Raw genomic sequence first — 20,786 nt, 5'->3', positions numbered from 1 at the left:
ACACACACATTAATCAAAAAGTATGGTCATTTAAGTCAGCTTAATACTAAAAATCATATAAGGGGGGAAAAGGACAGCAATAGCAAAAGAAAAAATAGGAACCTAAGGCAAAAATTATCAACATCTGACCAATGCATTTCATAAACTGCTATAATAGGATGAAAAAAAAAATGTTTTCAGTCTGGATTTGAAGACCCGGTAACACTTTACAATGACGTTCAATTCACAGCTTTATAAACACTTTATAAATAATGAACTAATTATCAATAAAATGTTTACAAATGTTTGTAAATGGGCAAGAAATACTATGCTAACACAGCAGACATAGCACATTCGCAGCGGCCCTGGAAAGTTGTCCTCCAAAGACCAGATGGCTTGAAACCACATAAAACTGACACAGTAGAAGTTGATTCCCACTCCACTGTGCAGTCATAGTTTGGTTATTACTCATTTACAAACATTCGTAAATGCTTTGTTACATGTTAATTGCTATTAAATGTTAATAAAGTGCTTATAAAGCTGTGAATAGGACGTTAATGTAAAGTGTTACCGAAGACCCCAACAGAGCCTGCCTGCCTGTCTCATGGTTATCAGTGGAATCAGGACTTCTCATATTGGTGTATAATGTCTACAGGTTATACACATGTCTGCATAAGGATGTGTGGTTGTGCATAGGCATGAAGAGAGAGGGGTTAGGGCAGTGGTTCTCAACCTTTTTCGAATAAACGCCCACTTGACATCAGCATAAGCCCCCTGACCTCATCATAAGCCGTACAACGTCCCCCTTAATATTAAAAAATAAAATAGACTAATGCCCCCCCAATGGTAACTAAGCACCACGCCCTGCTCAGCTGTATCCTTCTCAACACACCCCTCCTTAGATACAATCTCTGATAGGGCTTCCCAAAGCCCCCTGTGTCTTGAAATCAGAGGGTGAGTTGGTCTTGAAATCGGAAGGTGAGGTGGTCTTGAAATCGGAACGCTGCTGGTTCAAACTCATACCATCCATGGCTGAAGCAAGACACCTGACCCCACACTGCTGAAGTGCCCTTGAGCAAGGCACCTAACCCCACATTGCTCCACGGCCTGTATAACCAATGTCCTGTAACAACTTGAATTGGATAAAAGCGTCAGCTATGTGCAAAGTAATGTAGAGTATGCATGTGCGCGCATGTGTGTGTGTGTGTGTGTGTGTGTGTGTGTGTGTGTGTGTGTGTGTGTGTGTGTGTGTGTGTGTGTGTGTGTGTGTGTGTGTGAGCGAGCGTGTGCGTGCATGCGTGTGTGTTATTTAGCTCATATTCGACTCCTAGTTAGCTGTGTGAGCATGCTTCCAGTGGTGATAAGCAGACTTCCTGTTCTTGTGAGGATCCTGTGACGTCATCATGGCCTATCAGGAGAGTGCTGGATACGGAGGCCCTTAACCGCTACAGAGGAGAAGAGAAAAGTGAAAGTGAAAGCCCATTGGGAAACTCCAACTCCCATTGTCATTGTGACACAGCACTCCACAGCACACAAGTGAACACTGCACACAAAGAAATTGCATTTATGCCTCACCCGTGCAAGGGGGCAGCCCTCAGTGGCGCCCCATGGGGAGCAGTGCGGTGGGACGGTACCATGCTCAGGGTACCTCAGTCATGGAGGAGGATGGGGGAGAGCACTGGTTGATTATTCCCCCCACCAACCTGGCGGGTCGGGAGTGGAACCGGCAACCTCTGGGATACAAGTCTGACGCCCTAACCGCTCACCCATGACCGCCCAGAAGAGAGCAGAGGAGAAATGGCTGAGTCCACTCATGCACTATTGAAGTCTAACTACAGTAGCTTCAATGGTTCCCAAACTCTGGGTTCACAGAGGAACAGGGCCATGTTAACCCATTGATGCCTGATGTTGCGTTTTGCAACATTGGCCCTGGCGCCTGGAGCTGCATTACGCAACATTCAGGCACATGAGATTTGAGACAACTTTATTAAAAATCTCTGTTTGTTTGAGATGAATGAACACATTCTAATGAAAGATGAGGGTCTTAGTGTTTAAATGCAACTTAGTGCATATTTTTATGTGCTTCAGAAGCTAAGATATTTAGGTTTTTACAGGCTGAGGGCAGCTTGTCTTAAAAAGGGCTCAGGCATTCAGCACTCTTTTTGCAGGTGCCTTAGGCGTCAATGCGTTAATGCACAGGCTAGATATGGCTGCAGATTAGGGACCCCCACCCACGAGTGTAACGGAGGCCAACTAGCAGAGTGTGGTGTGAAACGTTAGTAAACCTCCCAAAGCCTCGTACGGTATCGGTAGCGCTGAGCTATCGGACTGGTCCTTTAGCTCAGTGTTTCCCAAACAGGGGTACGTGTACCACTAGGGGTACGCGAGCACACTGCAGGGGGTACTTGGAAAAAAAATATTTTTGACAAATATATGGAGCTTAGTCACACTGGGATGGAGAAAGCGGTACAGAAGTTGACTGGGGGGTACTCATGGCACAACGAAAATGCTTAGGGGGTACACAAGACAAAAAAGGTCGGGAAGCACTGCTTTAGCGCAGCAGTATCGTGCTGTGCCTCCCATACCCGAACCGATGTGTTGACAAGGTGGCGAGTTCGAGATCCCGAGGGGGGACGTACTGCAGGGGAACACCTTGGGTTACACCAGGGGGCCCCCAGTTGGCCGAAGGAGGGTGGGGGTGGAGGTGGTGATGAATATAATTGAAGAAATGTAACAAGGTGCGGTATTGACAACTTAGTCTGCCAGCTAGAGTTTTAAGTTTTATGAATACTCCTCTTGGATTGGAATTATGGCGCGTCTAACGTATGTTATTCTGTTTTCGGTCATGTTGATTTGTTTGTCTGTTTGTCAGCAGAATAACTCAAAAAAGTTGTGAACGGATTTTGATTACATTTTGTGGAGTTGTTGTAAATGATAAAAAGAACAAGTGATTCAATTTTGGTGGTGATCTGGATCCAGGATAAAAAAGAAACCAACAAAAAAAAAATATTCTTCACCATTGCAGGATAGGGCAAATTTTGATATTCCAGTTTCTAACACCACAAAAACAAGGCAGAAAGACTCTTATTATATTATAGACATAGGACTCCACTACACTGCGTGTAGATGATGCCGTCAGTGACCCCATGGCCTTTCCCTTGGCGGAGGTTTGCGCTCTCTGAGTGCTTCTAGTTGCCTCCGCCAAGGAGGTTATGCTTTCGGTCGCGTTGGTTTGTCTGTTTGTCTGTCAGCAGGTCAACAGATTCTAATGAAAATGTGTGGAGTTGTTGGAAATGACAAAAGGAAGAAGTGGTTACATTTTGGTGGTGATTCAGATCACGATCTGCATCCCGGATTTAAAACAAAAAAATCTTATCCATTGCTGGATAGGGTGAATTTTGACATTCCACTACTCCACAAAAACAAGGCAGAAAGACTTGAAAAGTCTTATATTATATTATAGGCATAGGACTCCACAGCGTGTAGATGTTATGGTGTCAGTGACCCCTTGGCCTTGGCGGAGGGCTCTATTATATTATATTATATTATATTATATTATATTATATTATATTATATTATATTATATTATATTATATTATATTATATTATATTATATTATATTATATTATATGATTACCTCCATGAGTGAGCCTTTCCTGGAGTAGAGATCGTGAGCTGCTCCAATGGGAATACAGACTATAGAGGCCATAGTCAACATCCAGCCCACAGCTTTCGACCAATCAGGGAACTGATAGGTCTTCCCATAGCGAGGAGGCGTGTGCTGCACTATGCTCGTTATTAAAGTAGCCTATAGAGAGAGAGAGAGAGAGAGAGAGAGACAGACAGACAGACAGACAGACAGACAGACAGAGACAGGCAGACAGATAGAGACAGAGGCAGGCAGACAGAGACAGAGAGAGCTAGTATAAGAGAGGGTGTGTGTGTGTGTGTGTGCGTGCGCTTGCGTGCGTGTGTGCGCGCGCGTGTGTGTGTGTGTGTGTGTGTGTGTGTGTGTGTGTGTGTGTGTGTGTGTGTGTGTGTGTGTGTGTGTGTGTGTGTGTGTATGCTTTAAGGTGAAAACTACAGAAAGCAATCTGATCATTAAAGGAACGTTTTCAGGTTTGAAATGGTACATTTCCGAATGTGTAAAAAGACGAAAAGAAGCGGCAAGTCTTTGTTCAATAAAATAAATCATTCCCAATGTACTGTGACATTTTGAAAGCAGGTGTAGCATCATTCTACACAAGTATATCACCAACTCACCATGACCAGAAGAGGTGTGAGAGCCACCCAGCAAACCTTAAAGTAGATACTTGGAGATTTCCCCAGCATCCTGTTGAGCATCACTGAAAACCTTTGCACACCTGTATGTAGAGAGGATCAGAGAGAAGAGAACTTGTATTAACCCATTGACGCCTAAGGCACCTACAAAAAAGGGTGCTGAATGCCTGAGCCCTTTTTAAGAAAAGGTGCCCTCAGCCTCTATAAACCTAAATATCTCAACCTCTGAATCACATAAAAGCATGCAATAGTTGCATTGAAATGCTAAGACGATCATCTTTCATTAGAATGTGTTCATTCATCTCAAACGTACCAAGATTTTTCATAAATTTGTGCCAAATCTCATGAGCCTGAATGTTGCGTTATGCAGCTCCAGGTGCCAGGGCCAATGTTGCGCAACGCAACATCAGGCATCAATGGGTTAATACTGAGGGAAATTAAGGTGTTTGACTGGCAGCTTACATAAATACATTGATGCAACACATACACAAAGACACAATACACCTTATTGCACATTGCAGTAAACATATTGCACACTCTTGAGTACAGCAATCAGCCTCACATCAGTTCGCGTACCCAAACCCCAATTTTGAAAAACACTAGCCATGTCACGGAACAGCCCATGAGCAATATAAATATTGTTTCTGAGCTCCTGAGAAATCGGGAACTCCACCCATTTTGTCAGGAAGCAATCAACATTGAGCAGCTCCAACAGCTCTGAGGCGTGTTCAGCAGTGACATGGTTTAAGAGGACACGGTCTATTGGGAGTAAGATAAAATGTTTGGTTTGAACTTTGGCACAACCTTTTCTGTCCTCAACCAGTAGTAAACTGAGGGATGTGGGATAACAAAGGTGTTTGGGAAACGTAATTTGTTTTCTTCTTGGTCAGACCAATATCTTGGTCAGAGATTTGATAAACAGGCAAGAAAAACACTGCAGTAGAAGTTGACATCCTGTGATGAAGCAGTACTACCTAATATCCAGCAGATGGCAGCGATCTCCAGCACAGAGAGCACCAGAATGGACACAGCCACAGTGTAATGGTCCATCAGCTGAAACACATAGACCCCACCCTGTGGAAGGAGCAAGTTGACATTGGGTAAGGGTTGCTTTTGACTCAAAATAATTTCAAGAAATGGTCATGTTTACAATTTGATCATAATGGTGGTATTGTTGTGATTGCGTGTGTGTGTGTGTGTGTGTGTGTGTGTGTGTGTGTGTGTGTGTGTGTGTGTGTGTGTGTGTGTGTGTGTGTGTGTGCGTGTGTGTGTGCGTGTGTGTGTCTGAGACAGAGAGAGAGAGAGAGAGAGAGAGAGAGAGAGAGAGAGAGAGAGAGAGGGAGAGAGAGAGAAAGAGAGAGAGAGAGACAGGCTTGGACTAGAGAGAGAGAGAGAGAGAGAGAGAGAGAGAGAGAGAGATTCTTTGCTAAATTCAAACAGAAAACACCCAATTTTAAAGATCCATAAACAAAAGATGTATTTATTGGTGGGGGAAGATTGAAGTTGTTGTTGTCTAGCACAGTGTTTCCCAACCAGGGGTACGTGTACCACTAGGGGTACGCGAGCACACTGCAGGGGGTACTTGGAAATGTTTAATTATTATAACAAATGTATGGAGCAGTCACATCAGGACAGAGAAAGCGCTATAGAACATGAATTAGGGGGTACTCATGGCACAACGAAGAGGCATAGGGGGTACGCAAGACAAAAAAGGTTGGGAAACACTGGTCTAGCAGGTGAATATGTAATGGCCTGCCACCAATAAGAGTTTGAATTGTTATTACTACACATATATTTTAGTCTTATTTTGACAATATGTATTTTATGACTTTCAATATGGAACAAAACAGATATACAGTATGCACATGGTTAGTTTCTGTTAGTTAGTCATGGTTAGTTAGACGGCCATTCTAAAGCTGGTTGAGATCAAATCCAAATAAGCCAAATAAAAGAGACTGCAGCAAACATGAAATAGTGAGGGAGACTCTAATACATTGCAGACCACTCAGAAAATGGCCTTAACGTTCAAAAAAATAGTTCTCCTTTAACCTTACCTTATCCAGAACCAGCGTTGTAGTATAGGCCCCATGTGTGTGGTAGAATAAGCTATGGGATCCAGTACCTGAAAGATGCATGGCAGCCCCACCAGGAAGCTGGGCAGACATACCAGGAAGGCCATCACCTCCTTCCTCCTCAGCCACAAGGGGAAGCCTGGTCCAACGGCATCCATCGCTGTGGTGGTCACCAGCTCTAAGTGCGCAAACTGCAGAGAACATCACCACCACCAGAAAAATGCACTGGTGTATCACAATGTGTTTAGTCTTGTAAATATGTAAATATTTGATAGAAAAAATCTGGTACTTCGATAAGTGAGACATTTGTCTGCCTGACGTTAAGTCAACTGGCCTAGGTAAAGTAATGCTACGTGACAACGGCAAAAGCATAACTCAAATAGGCCTACTCCGGGTAACACGATTTTTTAAATGAAAACACAAACCGGGCTGGTTGGACAGTAGCCTACCACTCAGCACCACTCAGCTCAACACAACACGATACGGCACAGCTGGGTTGTATGTGGAAAAACGTGTTTTTGTTGGTGGTGGTGGTGATTATCATCGATTTTCACCACCACCAATAAAAAAATGTGTTTTCCCACATACAACCGACAGATATCTCAGCTATCGAAGTAGGCTATAGGCCTAAATAGTTTCAGCGACATCATATTTGGAAACTGGTCTGATGAAGGGCATGCTGTCCGAAACGTCACATTAAAAGAGAACGTGTGAATGGATTTGGCAGATAAAGATGATTCTGCTTGTTTGGTGAGACAATCGCACTAAGTTTGTGTGTTTTAAGTGTGCAAATGCGTGTGTATAATCACCTGACTATCCAAAGCCAGGCAGAGCAGCATGATGAAGAAGAGGACAGCCCATAGCTGTGGAACAGGCATGGCCGACAAGATCTCAGGATACACCACAAACGCCAGGCCTGGACCTGGACACACCGATAGATATCATATTTGTTGCGTTCCAATATGTGACCTTGCGTCCTCCACTTGTGCTTGTGGCCTCGTACCAGGAAGTAATATGTCATGATGACATCACTGACAACAGCATTATATTGCAATATCTCGCAAAAGCTCAATTTTAAAGTCATTTTCTCACTTGCAAACTGGATGGTGAATGAAGAATAGTCTCCCCAAAATTGTTTTGGCTAGGCTGACAGCGGGGAATCTTATTTGTTTTCTCCACGGAGGTTGGGCATCAGCAAAACGTGAGGCCACAACCACAAGTGGAGGACACAAAAACCCCAACCCCATGTGTCTCCAAAAACCCCATCCACTCCAGATAGACACAGACACAACACTTTCATACAACCGTAGAGGATAACTTCAGTCAATTTCAACATGCAGTTGTAATGCTCACACTACCCTGGACTTGTCAGTACCTGAGGGTTTTTTGGTAACATTTCATTAAAACGTATTATTCACAGCGTTCTAAACACTTTATAAATAATTAACTAATTATCAACAAAATGTTTACAAATGTTTATAAATGGGCAGGAAATACTATGCTAACACAGCAGACACAGCGCAGTCGCAGTGGTCCTGGAAGTTTCTCCTCCAAAGACCAGAGGGCATGAAACCACAAAAAACTCACACAGTAGAAGTTGATTCCCACTCCACTGTGCAGTCATAGTTTGGTTATTAGTCATTTACAAACATTTATAAAAGCTTTGTTAAATGTTAAATGTTATTAAATGTTAATAAAGTGTTTATAAAGCTGTGAATAGGACGTTATTCTAAAGTGTTAGTTTTTTTTTTCTTCTTCAGCCTTTTCCGAGATCCTGGTTATTGTAATGGGGGCAGCGGTTTGTTTACATTTCAACAAAACATTTTTATTTATAACCAAAAACATTCAAAAGATTATGCAACATCAGCAGACTAGCAAACAGCGGTACCTTTTGGGAAAATATTTGGAGTAGGCCTACGTTCATTTTTTTAAAATGTAAACAAACGCTGCCCCCATTAGAATAACTCACATCTCGGAAAGGGCTGAGCCGAAAATGTGGCATCACCGGGTACTGACAAGTCAAGGGTAGCGTGAGCAATACAACAGCATATTGAAATTGACTGCAGTGGTCCTTTAAAGGTGCACTGTATTGGATGGTGGCCAGAGTAGGTATTGCAACTATGCTGCTCATTGAAATTGTGCTACATATTGTGCTAAAATCTTTTCCTGAAAATATTTACTAAGTGATAAACTAATATTTAGTAGTATGACCAAAGTACATAAGTACAGTACGTTTTGCTGCTAAAATTGTCTATTTTTGGAAATCCGCACAACGGACATGGAGAAGATCCCTCTTTTCATGTATGTGAAAGAGGTAACATTAAAGAATGGGCAGCATGAATTCTGGAAGTAAACCACTAAAAACATTACACAGTGCAGTGCACCTTTAACTCAATTCAATTAACACTGATTCTTGAGAAAGTGGCTAAAACAGGTTGTAATGTTGACAGAAAAAACAAAGTGAATTACAAAATTATATGGTATATCCTTGTTGACTAAGGTCTTGGCTTTTCAGAAATGTTAAATGTTTAAATGTTGAAAATTCACTTTTGTTCTATTTTAATACTGTTTCACGTGTTCTAATTTTAAAATATGTACCGTCATACGATGCTTAGGCCTACTTAACGCCTAAATAGAACAAACATTTTTTTGGAATTTCACAAATATTCTTGTAGGCTTAAATTGGCTATTACTTTGATAATTCAACAACTCCTAAGGAAAATGTTAGCACATTCATTTAAAATGTCCAAAACTCCTTCTTACGGTGGTGACAGTAATCTGAGAGTGGGGAAAGTGGCCTAATTTGTACCTGCATTTAGCAAAATAAATAGCCCTCTCAAGTCAATGGCATCTTGCATAAACACTTTATGTTTGTGTGTGCACAGTATGTTTGTACATGTGTTTTTTCTTCATTAGATAGATTCTCTAGGAAGTAGGCCACTGGTTCTTGAAAATGTGGCAAAAACAGGTTTTAAGTTGTTCAAATCCAAAATATAGAGGTGTATTATCATAGATGTGGGTCTTGGCTGTGCAGTGAATGTATTACCCAAGCTCCCCATGTTTAACATTTTTCATAAAATGGGCTCTTTCTTGTTTTGTCAACAGCGGCAGACAGAATTAGAAGTAAAAACATATGTTTACTGTATTAAAGTGAATTACTTTAACAATTCCACATAACTGTCGATACTTATTGTATGCATATTCCTAAAACATGTCAAAAACATGTAAAACATGTGTTTTTTGGTGAACTCCATCAGATGTCACCACCGTAAGGTTTTCTGACAAAACGCACCTCAGTGGTGGCTAGAGTATCATTTTGGATCACAATTGTTACTAACATGCCTAGTAATGTTTAGTAAAATATGGAACAAGATGATGAGCGGAACAAAATCTGACGGTGGTGACATCTGACGGTGTGAGACAAAAAAACACTCTTTTACATATTATGCATTGTTTGTTCACATTAGCCATTTCATTTTCGCTCTGTTTCTTGGGTGCTTCATACCTTTTCTGAGAAAGTATATATTAACCCTTTCATGCACGGTGTCCACATATGAGGACAGTTAATTAAACTCTGTTTTTAAACAGCTTTCCTTGAAGTTACACTCCAAACCACTTGGTGGCAGTATAATTAGACTCCATACATTAAGATTACATTGTGTATCCTCTTGTATTTGGGATATTCTTTGTTTTATGACATCATCAATTCAAGATGGCAGACGATGATGACCTTGTGCAAAATGCTCCAGGCATAACAGTAAAAAGTTTCTATTCAAGAAGACAAAAGCAGGTAAAAAAAATATTAGTATGTACAGGAAAGCCCACTAAACAAGTTTTTGTGGTTAGAATTGAAATATCATGTGAAACATGGTTTGTACACCTTAAAAACTAACTGTCCACGTATGTGGACGTTGCGCATCAAAGGAGTTAAATGAAAAAATACTAGATCTTGTATCTTAGAAGCATTTATAGCCATTTATATTGTTCACAGACTTGTTCAAACTACTTTATATCACAGATAACAAACATTTAACATATATTTAAACAGAAATGATAACTTGATATGTGAAATTATATGTTATAATGTGGATTTAGACGAGAAATGCACAGAATTAGTACTCGTAGTACCCTTTATTCAATGGATGCAATGTGATATGACATGCAAAAGGACACATATAATATTGTATTTATATAACATGCAGTAGTACAGTGTGTGTGTGTCTGTGCATATATATATATATATATATATATATATATATATATATATATATATATATATATACACAATGTCTGAATTGACCTTCATCTTAGCCAGTTATTATAGATATAAAACTGTATTATACTAGAGAGAGAGAGAGGCCCATCATATTTTCCCTTTCCAACAGGCATCTAAATACAGAGTAGTGGAGGATATCCCAGAGGGAAGTGGTAGTGACAGTGATGACAGTGATGAAGATTCGGTGCAAAGCAGCACGTTTTCCAACAGCAGCATAGAGGAAACCTCAGACAGTGATAGTGAGGAACAAGAAGAAGAGGTGTGTGTTGCAGTAACAGCCAGAGGTGGAGGAGAAGGAGAAGGCGGAGGAGGAGGAGAAGGCAGAGGAGGAGGAGAAGGCAGAGGAGGAGGAGAAGAAAGAGGAAGGGGAAGAGGAGGAATACGAGGCAGAGGACGAGGGGGAGGTAGAGGAGTGGAGAGAGGCAGAGGAGGAGGAGGAGCAGGAGGAAGAGGAGGAGGAAGAGGAGGAGGAGGTCAACGAGGAGGAGTCAGGGTCAGAGGTCAAGGAAGAGACAGAGTATGGGCTCGAAGGGACAATGTGTATGAGGGGAATCTCCCAGCCTTCACAGGTGCGCATAAGGTAATTACAGAGGGTGAGGAGCCATTAGAGCTTTTTTCCAGCCTTTTTCCTGACCACCTAATTGATGAAATTACCTTCCAGTCCAATGTGTATGCTCTGCAGAAGGGGAAGGGTAACCTAAATCTGAGCAATGCAGAATTGCGAGTATTTTTGGGCATCAATTTGGTTATGAGCTACATCAAGTACCCAAGAATACGGATGTATTGGTCCTCAAACAATGGCCTTCGTCACCATTTAATAGCTGATGCGATGTCCAACCAGAGATTTGAGGAAATCAGACGATACCTCCATTTCGTTGACAACAACTCTCAGTCTCCTGGTGACAAATTCTTCAAACTGAGGCCGGTCTTGGATGTGTTGCAGGAGCGCTTCCTCTCAGCCGTCACACCAGAGGAATTTCACTCCATTGACGAGCAAATCATCCCATTCAAAGGCAAACATTCCAGCAAGCAGTACACCCCAAAAAAGCCAAAGCCATGGGGCTTTAAAGTGTGGGTGAGAGCTGGAAGCTCTGGTTACATGTACCGCTTCGAGTTGTACCAGGGTGCCTGTGGTGGCCGAGGTGATGTTGGGGAGTTGGGAATGGCTCCAGAGGTAGTTGTACGCCTGTGCAGTGATTTACACCATGATGGCCACAAGATCTTTTTCGACAATTTATTTTGCTCAATTCCACTCCTCGAGGAGCTGAAAAGACATGGCATCGAGGCAACAGGCACATGCCGTGTCAATCGCTTGAGGGGTGCTGGAGCCAAATTGCTGGAGCCACGTGCAATGGAGGAAAAAGGAAGAGGATCCACATCTGTGGTTTCCACAACAAGCAACATCACTGTCACACGCTGGCTTGACCGGTCCTTAATCCACATTGCCTCCACATGCGCTGGACAACATCCAGAGGACACAGCAAGAAGATGGAAAAAGGCAGAGAATTCCATGATTGAAATCAGTCGACCATTTGCTGTGTCTCTTTACAACCAGCACATGGGTGGGGTTGATTTGGTGGATCAGTGTCTTGCCATGTATGCCAACCGTCGAAAAAACAAGAGGTGGTACATGCGGGTCTTCCTCCATTTCCTGGATCTTGCGTGAATGCATGGCGCCTATACCAGAAAAAAACAAGATCAGGAAAATCTGATCTCTTGAGCTTCAAGGCTTCAGTCGCCCAAGGTCTCATTATGAGTGGTTCTGTGGAAAAGCGCAAGGGGAGACCAAGCCACTCTCAGCCTCCAAAGCGAAGACATACCGTCAACACGGTGCCAGAGGTGCGGTATGCGACTGGGCAGCACTGGCCACGAAGTGCACCAATCAAAAATGCGATGAGGTGCCGTTATGAAAGGTGCTCCAAGAAGACCAGGTACATCTGTGTGACCTGCCAGATTGCACTGTGTCCTGACTGCTTTGAAGGCTTTCACACAAGATGAATTGCTGGGAAATAACATCAGCATCAGTTCTTACACACACACACACACACACACACACACACACACACACACACACACACACACACACACACACACACACACACACACTGATGCGCACGCAAACATACACTGATGCGCACGCAAACATACACTGATGCGCACGCACACGCACTGTTCTGCAATTCTGCTTCACAATGATAGGAAGAGCCGACATCGAAGGATCAAAAAGCGACGTCGCTATGAACGCTTGGCCGCCGTGGTGACAGACTGCTGTTATTATGTTGCAGGACCTCAACTTTGCCCTTACTATTAGTGTGCGTGTGTGTGTGTGTGTGTGTGTGTGTGTGTGTGTGTGTGTGTCTTTTTATCCTTGCAATAGTATGATGCAGTTCCTGAAAATCAGTTCATAATGTCCCTTCAGTTACTGAAAACCAATTCTCGTTTTACATGTTGCAAGACTTCAACTTTGCCCTTACTATTAGTGTGTGTGTGTGTGTGTGTGTGTGTGTGTGTGTGTGTGTGTGTGTGTGTGTGTGTGTGTGTGTGTGTGTGTGTGTGTGTGTGTGTGTGTCTTTTTATGAATGCAATAGTATGATGCAGTTCCTGAAAATCAGTTACTGAAAAGCAGTTCTTGTTTTACATGTTGCAAGACCTCAACTTTGCCCTTACCATTGTGTGTGTGTGTGTGTGTGTGTGTGTGTGTGTGTGTGTGTGTGTGTGTGTGTGTGTGTGTGTGTGATTTTCTAATATTTTAAGCTTCCTGGACGAATGCAATAGTATGATGCAGTTCCTGAAAATCAGTTCTTTCAGTTACTGAAAAGCTGTTCTTGTTTACATTGTACTTGAAAAGTCTATATTTAGAGACGTTTTTTGTGATTTTTGTATTTAAAAATCATTTTTAACTTGTTTTTTTTAGAAAACATTGTAAAATGATGTTTGATATGTTACTGCAATGGTACATTATATCTCTACTGTTATTAAATACTGAAAAATCAGTTCTGAATTTACAATAAACTTGAAGAATGGTCCATATAGTCTGCCGTTACTCTGTTTTATCATTTACTCCTTTGATGCGCAGTGTCCACATACGTGGACAGTAACCTAATTTCTTTATAAAACCATATTTTTTAAAAATTCAAAAGGTTTTTCATTTTTGGCCTCTTATAAAGTAAAAAAATCAGTATTAAAAAAATCTTGCATTTTTTTTTCATGTTGCCTGCATACATTAATGTAATATAATACTATTAAAACATCCGACGGTGTTGACAGTTTATGGTTGGGACAGTACCAGTGTCCAAACAAATTAACAAATTGAGGACAAAATAGTAAACTTACAGGAGCTTCAGTGATGGTGAAGTATGCAGTAGACCTAAAGGTTTGAAAAGGGGTCCTCAGTAATGAAAATGACTTTGTGCATACCTGGTTTTATTGTCTTTTAGAAAACATCTGACGGTGGTGACCAATATGCTGGACACATTTTGAGCAATCAGAAAATAATAGTAAATATTGTTTTACATGCACTATGTGCACATCTGTAGAACCACTTTAATATGGTCTTCCACATCATGGTGATATTGTTCAATTCTGTTAGTGATTTTTGTATTTTAAGTCAATTGAAATGATGATGACAGTCCTTGGGACAGGCATTTTTACAGGGTGTGGACAGGTTTATAGCCATGAAAAGTAATAAAATTACACTTAAATATTTCAAACAACTGTGTATTTGTGTAACAGACCCCTTGGCCATTACCTGGATTCATTTTGTTCGTGAAAATTTTGTTGATTTTCAACAGAATTAGCATTTTACTGCTGGGACATGTTTTTGCCAAACTTTCAAGAATCAGTGTTAAATTAAATTCAATTCCCATTATTTTAAAATTATTTTAAAATCAAAATTGTATTAAAAAAAATAAAAGACCTTCCACAGTCAGATCTTCCACTCTGACGCCCCTGGTGTGAGCCATGTGTCCCACGGCTGAAAACACGACAAATCCAGAAAACACGCTGGTCACCGAGTTGGCCAAGCTCACAATAACAGAATCCCTGGAAGAGGAAATCACAGATTTAAAAAAAAAATCAGTCTATAGGCTACTAATAAAAAGGCCACTACTTTATTATCAATCAAAGCACTACTTTAAAAGGCTTTAATAACGGCTTTGTTAAGTCTATGGTACGTAGCCTCTTAGAGCAGATGGGATGGCCAGCGGGCCTATTCACTATTTGCTGAAAATACTAATCTATACTAAACAGCTATGTCTTAATCTGTAACTTAAAGGCCAGCTTCCGATAAGAAACAGATTTACTCACTCCTTTTGAAAATCGGACGGTCACCCCAAGTTAAACTCACATGCAAAGCTTCATAATGGTGGGTCATCTCGCCTGTCTGTGTTTCCCGGTGTTTCCCAATTGACATAAACAATGCCGAGCCACGAGTGAATCACGAAAGCCTTTCTGTGTTGCGTCACTTCGAAAGAAGGTGTTGCCCACAAAGGTTTATTTCGACCCATTTTTCTAAAAACATGTCGAGTAATTTTCAGCAAATAGTGAATGGCCCCCGGCGACCTCATTCTTAGTAAGAGGCTACGTAACAGATGAAGACACACAGCTATTACAATTTTGGTGACAGTAAGGTTATGACATAGGCTCTGGGCTATTTAAGGGGTTATGGTATGTGGCAACCTTAGGATATTGTTTTGGAAGTTGTTGTAGCTGGCCATGGAGACCATGACACCAAATCCAACACCGATAGAGAAGAAGACTTGTGAGAGGGCATCAATCCAAACCTGATACAGAAACAACAGCAAAGAAGGACAGTTAGCGTTAGCAGTGTACATGAAAAAAATGTTGTGCTTTGTTTATGATAGAGGACAGTGACAGAGGGAGAGGAAACGAGTGGGGAGAGAGAGATGGGGAAGGATTGGCAAATGACCCAGTCCGGAATCAAACCTGGGTCGCCACTCGCCAGCGTAGTAACCTAGTGCCCTACCGTTTGGCCACGGTAGGGCCGACTATCACATTTTACAAAACTTCCTTGGTAGAACATAATAAAATTTCCCCTCACACCAGCACATCATGTGTTGCTCCATAAATAAAGAATTCTCAGGAGGCTCCGTCACCGAATAACTTTTCCCCCTCTATTTGTGTGTTAACATTTCCACAATTTCAACTGGACTCTAAATCTCCAAATGTTATACTGTTGCCCATATGTCATTGGAAAGAGCAATCTCAGACTGTATTGTATGTACAACTAAAACATTCCCCTGGATCCACTTGAGCCTGGTTTATCTGAGGTCAGACACTACTTTAAATGAAGAAGAAAGGCTATTGTATCCTGCAGCCAAGAATTAACTAAAAGAACCAAAATGTAACACTGCTGATTTTTTGTTTCAGAAAGTAAGATAATTATGAGACATCTTAAAGGGGTATGCCACTATTTTGGGACTATTAATACAGTTAAAATCGTTGGCCAGGGTTTATAAAGGTGGTAGGTGTGTCGTTCATGAACGAGCCAGTTCTTTTGAACGGCTCCCTGAAGTGAACGATGGGAAACGGATCACAGCTGGGGGAGCCACTCGACCGTTATTTCATTCATTTGTCATTCATTTCAAGCATGTGACCTCGACCAGAAAAAACACAACAAAATCAAATAGAGGCAAAAACGGTCTTTAGAAGCAGGAGAATAATCAGTTGTTTGGACAAAATTACCTTGAGGAGGAGTCAAAATATTACATTCTTAACACAAATAACAAATAAAGATTTAAAAAGAGAATTAGAAATAAAGAATTAAAAAAAGAGCCAAAAGAGCCAGTTTTTTGAACGGCTCTTTGAAAGGAACGAGCCACTATGATCCGGATCCCGTTAAAGAGCCATAAATCCCATCTCTACTTATTTTTCATGTTAAGCGTTGTCTTGCTTTAAGACAAGTTAAAAGAGGGAGTATGTCGCTAAGCTAGTGAAAGTCAATGGATCACTGTAGCATCTACAAGGATCCATTGACTTTCACTAGCTTAGCGACATGCTCCCTCTTTTAACTTGTCTTGAAGCAAGACAATGGCTTACATGAAAAATAAGATATGTTACCAACTTTATAAACCCTGGCCAACAATTTTAACTGTATTAAGCCCCAAAATAGTGGCATACCCCTTTAAAGAGAGGGGCTTTGCACGTCTTTTTCTGTTCACCTGGATCTCCATGAGTTTGTGCCACTTGGGCGTGAGGAAGAAGAGGACGCCGTCTGCAGAGCCCGGCAGTCTGGCCGTGAACACCAACAGGATGAAGAGCATTATGTAGGGGAACAGCGCAGTGAAATACACTACCTATTGAGGAGGGAAAAAACAGTCTAAGCCACCACCTCCAGACTCATTATTTACAGATCGTTTGGACAAGAGGGTGGCTTGATGTGGTGATGAAATGAAGGGTTTTCGGATTGAGGACGAGGAGTCCGCACACATGAATCCAGCCATATGAATCCGCACAAATTGATCTACCCATGAAATAATAAAAAACAACCAAAAGGATTTCAAATGTGCGGACTCAGACTCAAAAATTACAGGCTTTGTCCTGTTCGGAATGTGCACAATCTTCTCCTTCAGATGTAATGAAGGGTGCCAAGGATTGTTCCTTGTGGCATTCCTTAGTTCTAGAATAGCCATGAATTCCACTCATGTTGATGGCTATTATATTGTATTCTATTCTATCAAGTTAAGACCTTCCTCTTTCGAGAGTATCTACTAGACTAATGCTTGAGCTGGCCTAGCCCCAGGGCAGACTCTTGACATGATGTCTAGTTTAGTTTGTGTGTGTGTGTGTGTGTGTGTGTGTGTGTGTGTGTGTGTGTGTGTGTGTGTGTGTGTGTGTGTGTGTGTGTGTGTGTGTGTGTGTGTGCTTACTCGTTATTTACTCTTTATTTACTCTTTTAAAAAATAATAATAAATAAACATAAAAAAACTAACCCCTCTTTGCAACTGCACGTGATGTTCTGTATATTTCCTGTGCACTTTGTATTTGCTTGTGATGTTGGCTTGATTATGTCCTCTTTTTGAAAGTCGCTTTGGTTATAAAGCGTCTGCCAAATGCAATGTAATGTAATGTATTGTAAATATTGTTTGTGATCAATTGACCAGTGAAGTGTTCTTTGTTCGCTTCACAAAGGTTTCCCGTGTACAAACATTCGTGCTGTGAGGAGGGGCAAGATGCTAGAAGCAGCCAACCATGTGAGCTCATTTTTGGGGTGACAGCAGTTTCCAACAATCAGATGTTGAAGAGTGCGCACAGCCAGGGGTGCGCAGTCAGGGATTGTTTACAAACGAGAAACCCATGTAACGTACAAGAGAGGGCTGAAAGGGTGCCAACAGTCACAACGACTAATTCAGGGACACACCTTTCCAGTTGATTTGACCCCTTTAAATATGCAGCAGTACTCTATGATCCAGGCCAGGATAAGGCACCCAAGCAGCTCCCAACGAATATGGCCCATGTGGTCCAGTCCCTCACTGATCTCCAGCAGCCTATAACTACACACAGAGGAATAGTCACTTTTATGGGAACAGTAATAATAAACAATCCACTTTTATCAGACTTTCAAATAGAAACATTTACTGTTATCGTGCAGTCAGAGGGTAATGCATACCATTAGAGTGCCTTCAAAATTGGGCAAGGGACCTAACCTTTTTTTTGTTGTTGACTTTTTTGCCTTTATTTCTGACAGGACAGTTGAGGAGAGACAGGAAAACTTTGAAGAACTACAGAGTTGGAATCTGTTATCATCTCAGTTAAGATGATGGACTTTGCTAATTTAAAGAGTTAGCAGTAATTTTGTTCTGTGTAGCACCACCACCACCTTAAGGGAAAACTTACTTAAAAAACTGCTGGCTAGCTGATTGCAGGGACGTGCCGTTGGCAGCAAACTCAAGCGAGCAGGTGTCTGGGATGTTCCAGGTGTTGTTGCACGACTGCCAGGGCAGAGTGGGGCTGAGGGAGCTGAAGAGGTAGAAGAGGATCCAGCTCATGAGCATGTTGAAGTAGCCGCTCAAGATGGAGGACACCACCACCGTACCCACACCGACCCCTGTGACACACACACGCACACATGCAAAACACACACACGCACGCACACACACACACCTAAGGTTACCTCCATGGCGGAGGTAAAAAAAAGAGCTACTTGGCAGACTGAAGCACTGGGGCCTATACTACAAAGCTGGTTCAGGAGTAAACCAGGTTAAGTTAAGAGGTAAATCACCTAATAGAAAAGCCTGTGTGTCCAGTGTGTTCTTAAAAAAATGAGGACTTCAGGCTCTTCTATTAGATGCCTAAATTACCTCTGAAATTAACCTGGTTTACTCCTGAACCAGCTTTGTAGTATAGGCCCCTGACCTACCTTTTAGCAGGGGGCATATTTGAATGAAAGCCTGCACAGGCCCTCTCTGGGTGAACTGGCCAATGGCGAACTCCATCAGTAGCATGGGCAGGGCACAGAGGAACAACATGATGACATAGGGGATGAAGAATGCACCTGCAGTGAGGGTCAACACACACACACACACACACACACACACACACACACACACACACACACACACACACACACACACACACACACACACACACACACACACACACACACACACACACACACACACACACACACACACACAGAGTTCCCCAACAATTCCCAATTTTTTGCATAGTTAAAGGTGCATTGTGTAAGATGGTTTAGGTATGCAACTATGCTGCTAATTGAAACTGAGCTTTTTGTTGCCAAATTAGATCATTTCATGAATATTAATAAATAATACACCAATATTTACTATTAGGACCAAAGGACGCTAAGTTTTGCAGCTAAATTTATGGAAATTCAAAATGGCATGCCATGGAGAAGATCCCCCTTTTCATATATGTAAAATGCAATTTTCCCAGTCATAATATAATTAGTACTTAGAATGTAATGGTGGTGGTAAGTATTTGTTAAAATGGTAACATTTATGAATGGACAGCGTGAATTCTGGAAATGAACTCCTAAAAATATTACACAGAGCACCTTAAAATCTTTCTCCGTAGCATGGAGGAATGACCCGTATTTGCATACCATAGACTTTCGCACAGCTCGGCACACATTAACGTTCTGTCACGTATGCCTTTGTATGCTGCAGAGCCTTCTGCTAAATATTACACCACAGCATGTGCACTTTGCTACTGCAAAAAATCATTGAGGCACACATTCAGGGCTCTAAATGAACACAAGGCCAACTAGCCAAAAGCTGGCGAAATTTCAGTTTGGCTGCAGGAAAAGACTAACTTAGTAGCCGCTTTGATTAGTGAGTGTGTTTTTTAACATCTGCCATTTTGGCTGGTGGTGAAAAAGGTAATTTAGAGCCCATCACACATTCATTAGTTGTCGTTTCTGTCCCTTAAAAAGTTATTTGAATGCTATGAAAAGGTTAGACACTATGGATGGAGTTAAAAGATGAGTATGCATAGTAAAAAAAAAAAAAAAACATATACATACTCTCCCTCTCTCCCTCCCTCTCTCAGCACAGCATTGATGCAAATATAGCAGATTCTCCATCAGGTATATGCAGACAGGGCTCTAAGTTAACACCAGCCCACCAGCCCAAAGGCTGCTGAAATTTCAATTTGGTTGGTAGAAAAGATCTACTTACTAGCCACTTTGACCCATTAGTGAGCGTGTGCTTGCCTAAGATCTAATTTGGCTGATGAAAAAAAGTTAATCTAGAGCCCTGAATGCAGGCGTTTCCTTACCGCCTCCATTTCTGTAGCACAGGTAAGGGAACCTCCAGACGTTTCCCAGGCCCACAGCGTAGCCGACGGAGGCCAGCACAAACTCAATACGGCGGCTCCACACGCCTCTCGCCTGGGAGAGGACAGCTACAGCTGGGTGCTCCGGGCCTGAATCCATTAGGTAATGAATGAGGTGCAAAGACAACGCTGCGGCTACTGTATATCAACAGAGTTACTGTGTGTGTGAGTGAGTGTGTATGCGTGTGTGTGTGTGTGTGTGTGTGTGTGTGTGTGTGTGTGTGTGTGTGTGTGTGTGTGTGTGTGTGTGTGTGTGTGTGTGTGTGTGTGTGTGTGTGTGTGTGTGTGTGTGTGTGTGTGAGAGAGAGTGAGATAGTGGGTGTGACTGACACTGGCTTGCAGGTTAATGTGTGGTAAGACCT

At 41.9% G+C, this 20,786-nt stretch overlaps 1 protein-coding gene across 1 annotated transcript; it reads right to left on the bottom strand.

The window, feature by feature from the left end:
- Window positions 1-1,290: 1,290 nt before the first annotated feature.
- On the bottom strand, window positions 1,291-20,524 carry LOC134458668 (sodium- and chloride-dependent GABA transporter ine-like). Its single transcript, XM_063211098.1, has 13 exons — window positions 20,368-20,524; window positions 18,986-19,120; window positions 18,463-18,673; window positions 17,987-18,119; window positions 16,788-16,922; window positions 15,286-15,389; window positions 14,525-14,649; window positions 7,142-7,254; window positions 6,383-6,523; window positions 5,235-5,334; window positions 4,243-4,343; window positions 3,617-3,787; window positions 1,291-1,424 (listed from the first exon to the last, which is right to left on the bottom strand). Exons 1-13 carry the CDS (start codon window positions 20,522-20,524, stop codon window positions 1,311-1,313), a joined length of 1,740 nt encoding a protein of 579 aa, XP_063067168.1. The 3' UTR covers window positions 1,291-1,310.
- Between the last annotated feature and the right edge of the window lie 262 nt (window positions 20,525-20,786).

The sequence above is a fragment of the Engraulis encrasicolus genome, chromosome 11 (genome assembly GCF_034702125.1).
Source record: "Engraulis encrasicolus isolate BLACKSEA-1 chromosome 11, IST_EnEncr_1.0, whole genome shotgun sequence".
Lineage (NCBI taxonomy): Eukaryota > Metazoa > Chordata > Actinopteri > Clupeiformes > Engraulidae > Engraulis > Engraulis encrasicolus.
Note: the sequence above shows the minus strand (reverse complement) of the source record. Positions and strands in the feature narration are given on the sequence as shown.

What these genes read in the sequence shown, in the direction of transcription:
- LOC134458668 (XM_063211098.1), bottom strand. Translation starts at nt 20,524, where the DNA reads ATGGATTCAGGCCCGGAGCACCCAGCTGTAGCTGTCCTCTCCCAGGCG. An exon ending in GTGCTACAGAAATGGAGGCG is followed by an intron (nt 19,121 to 20,367) that starts GTAAGGAAACGC and finishes CCCTCACTGCAG; the next exon opens with GTGCATTCTTCATCCCCTAT. An exon ending in GCTAGCCAGCAGTTTTTTAA is followed by an intron (nt 18,120 to 18,462) that starts GTAAGTTTTCCC and finishes CTCTGTGTGTAG; the next exon opens with TTATAGGCTGCTGGAGATCA.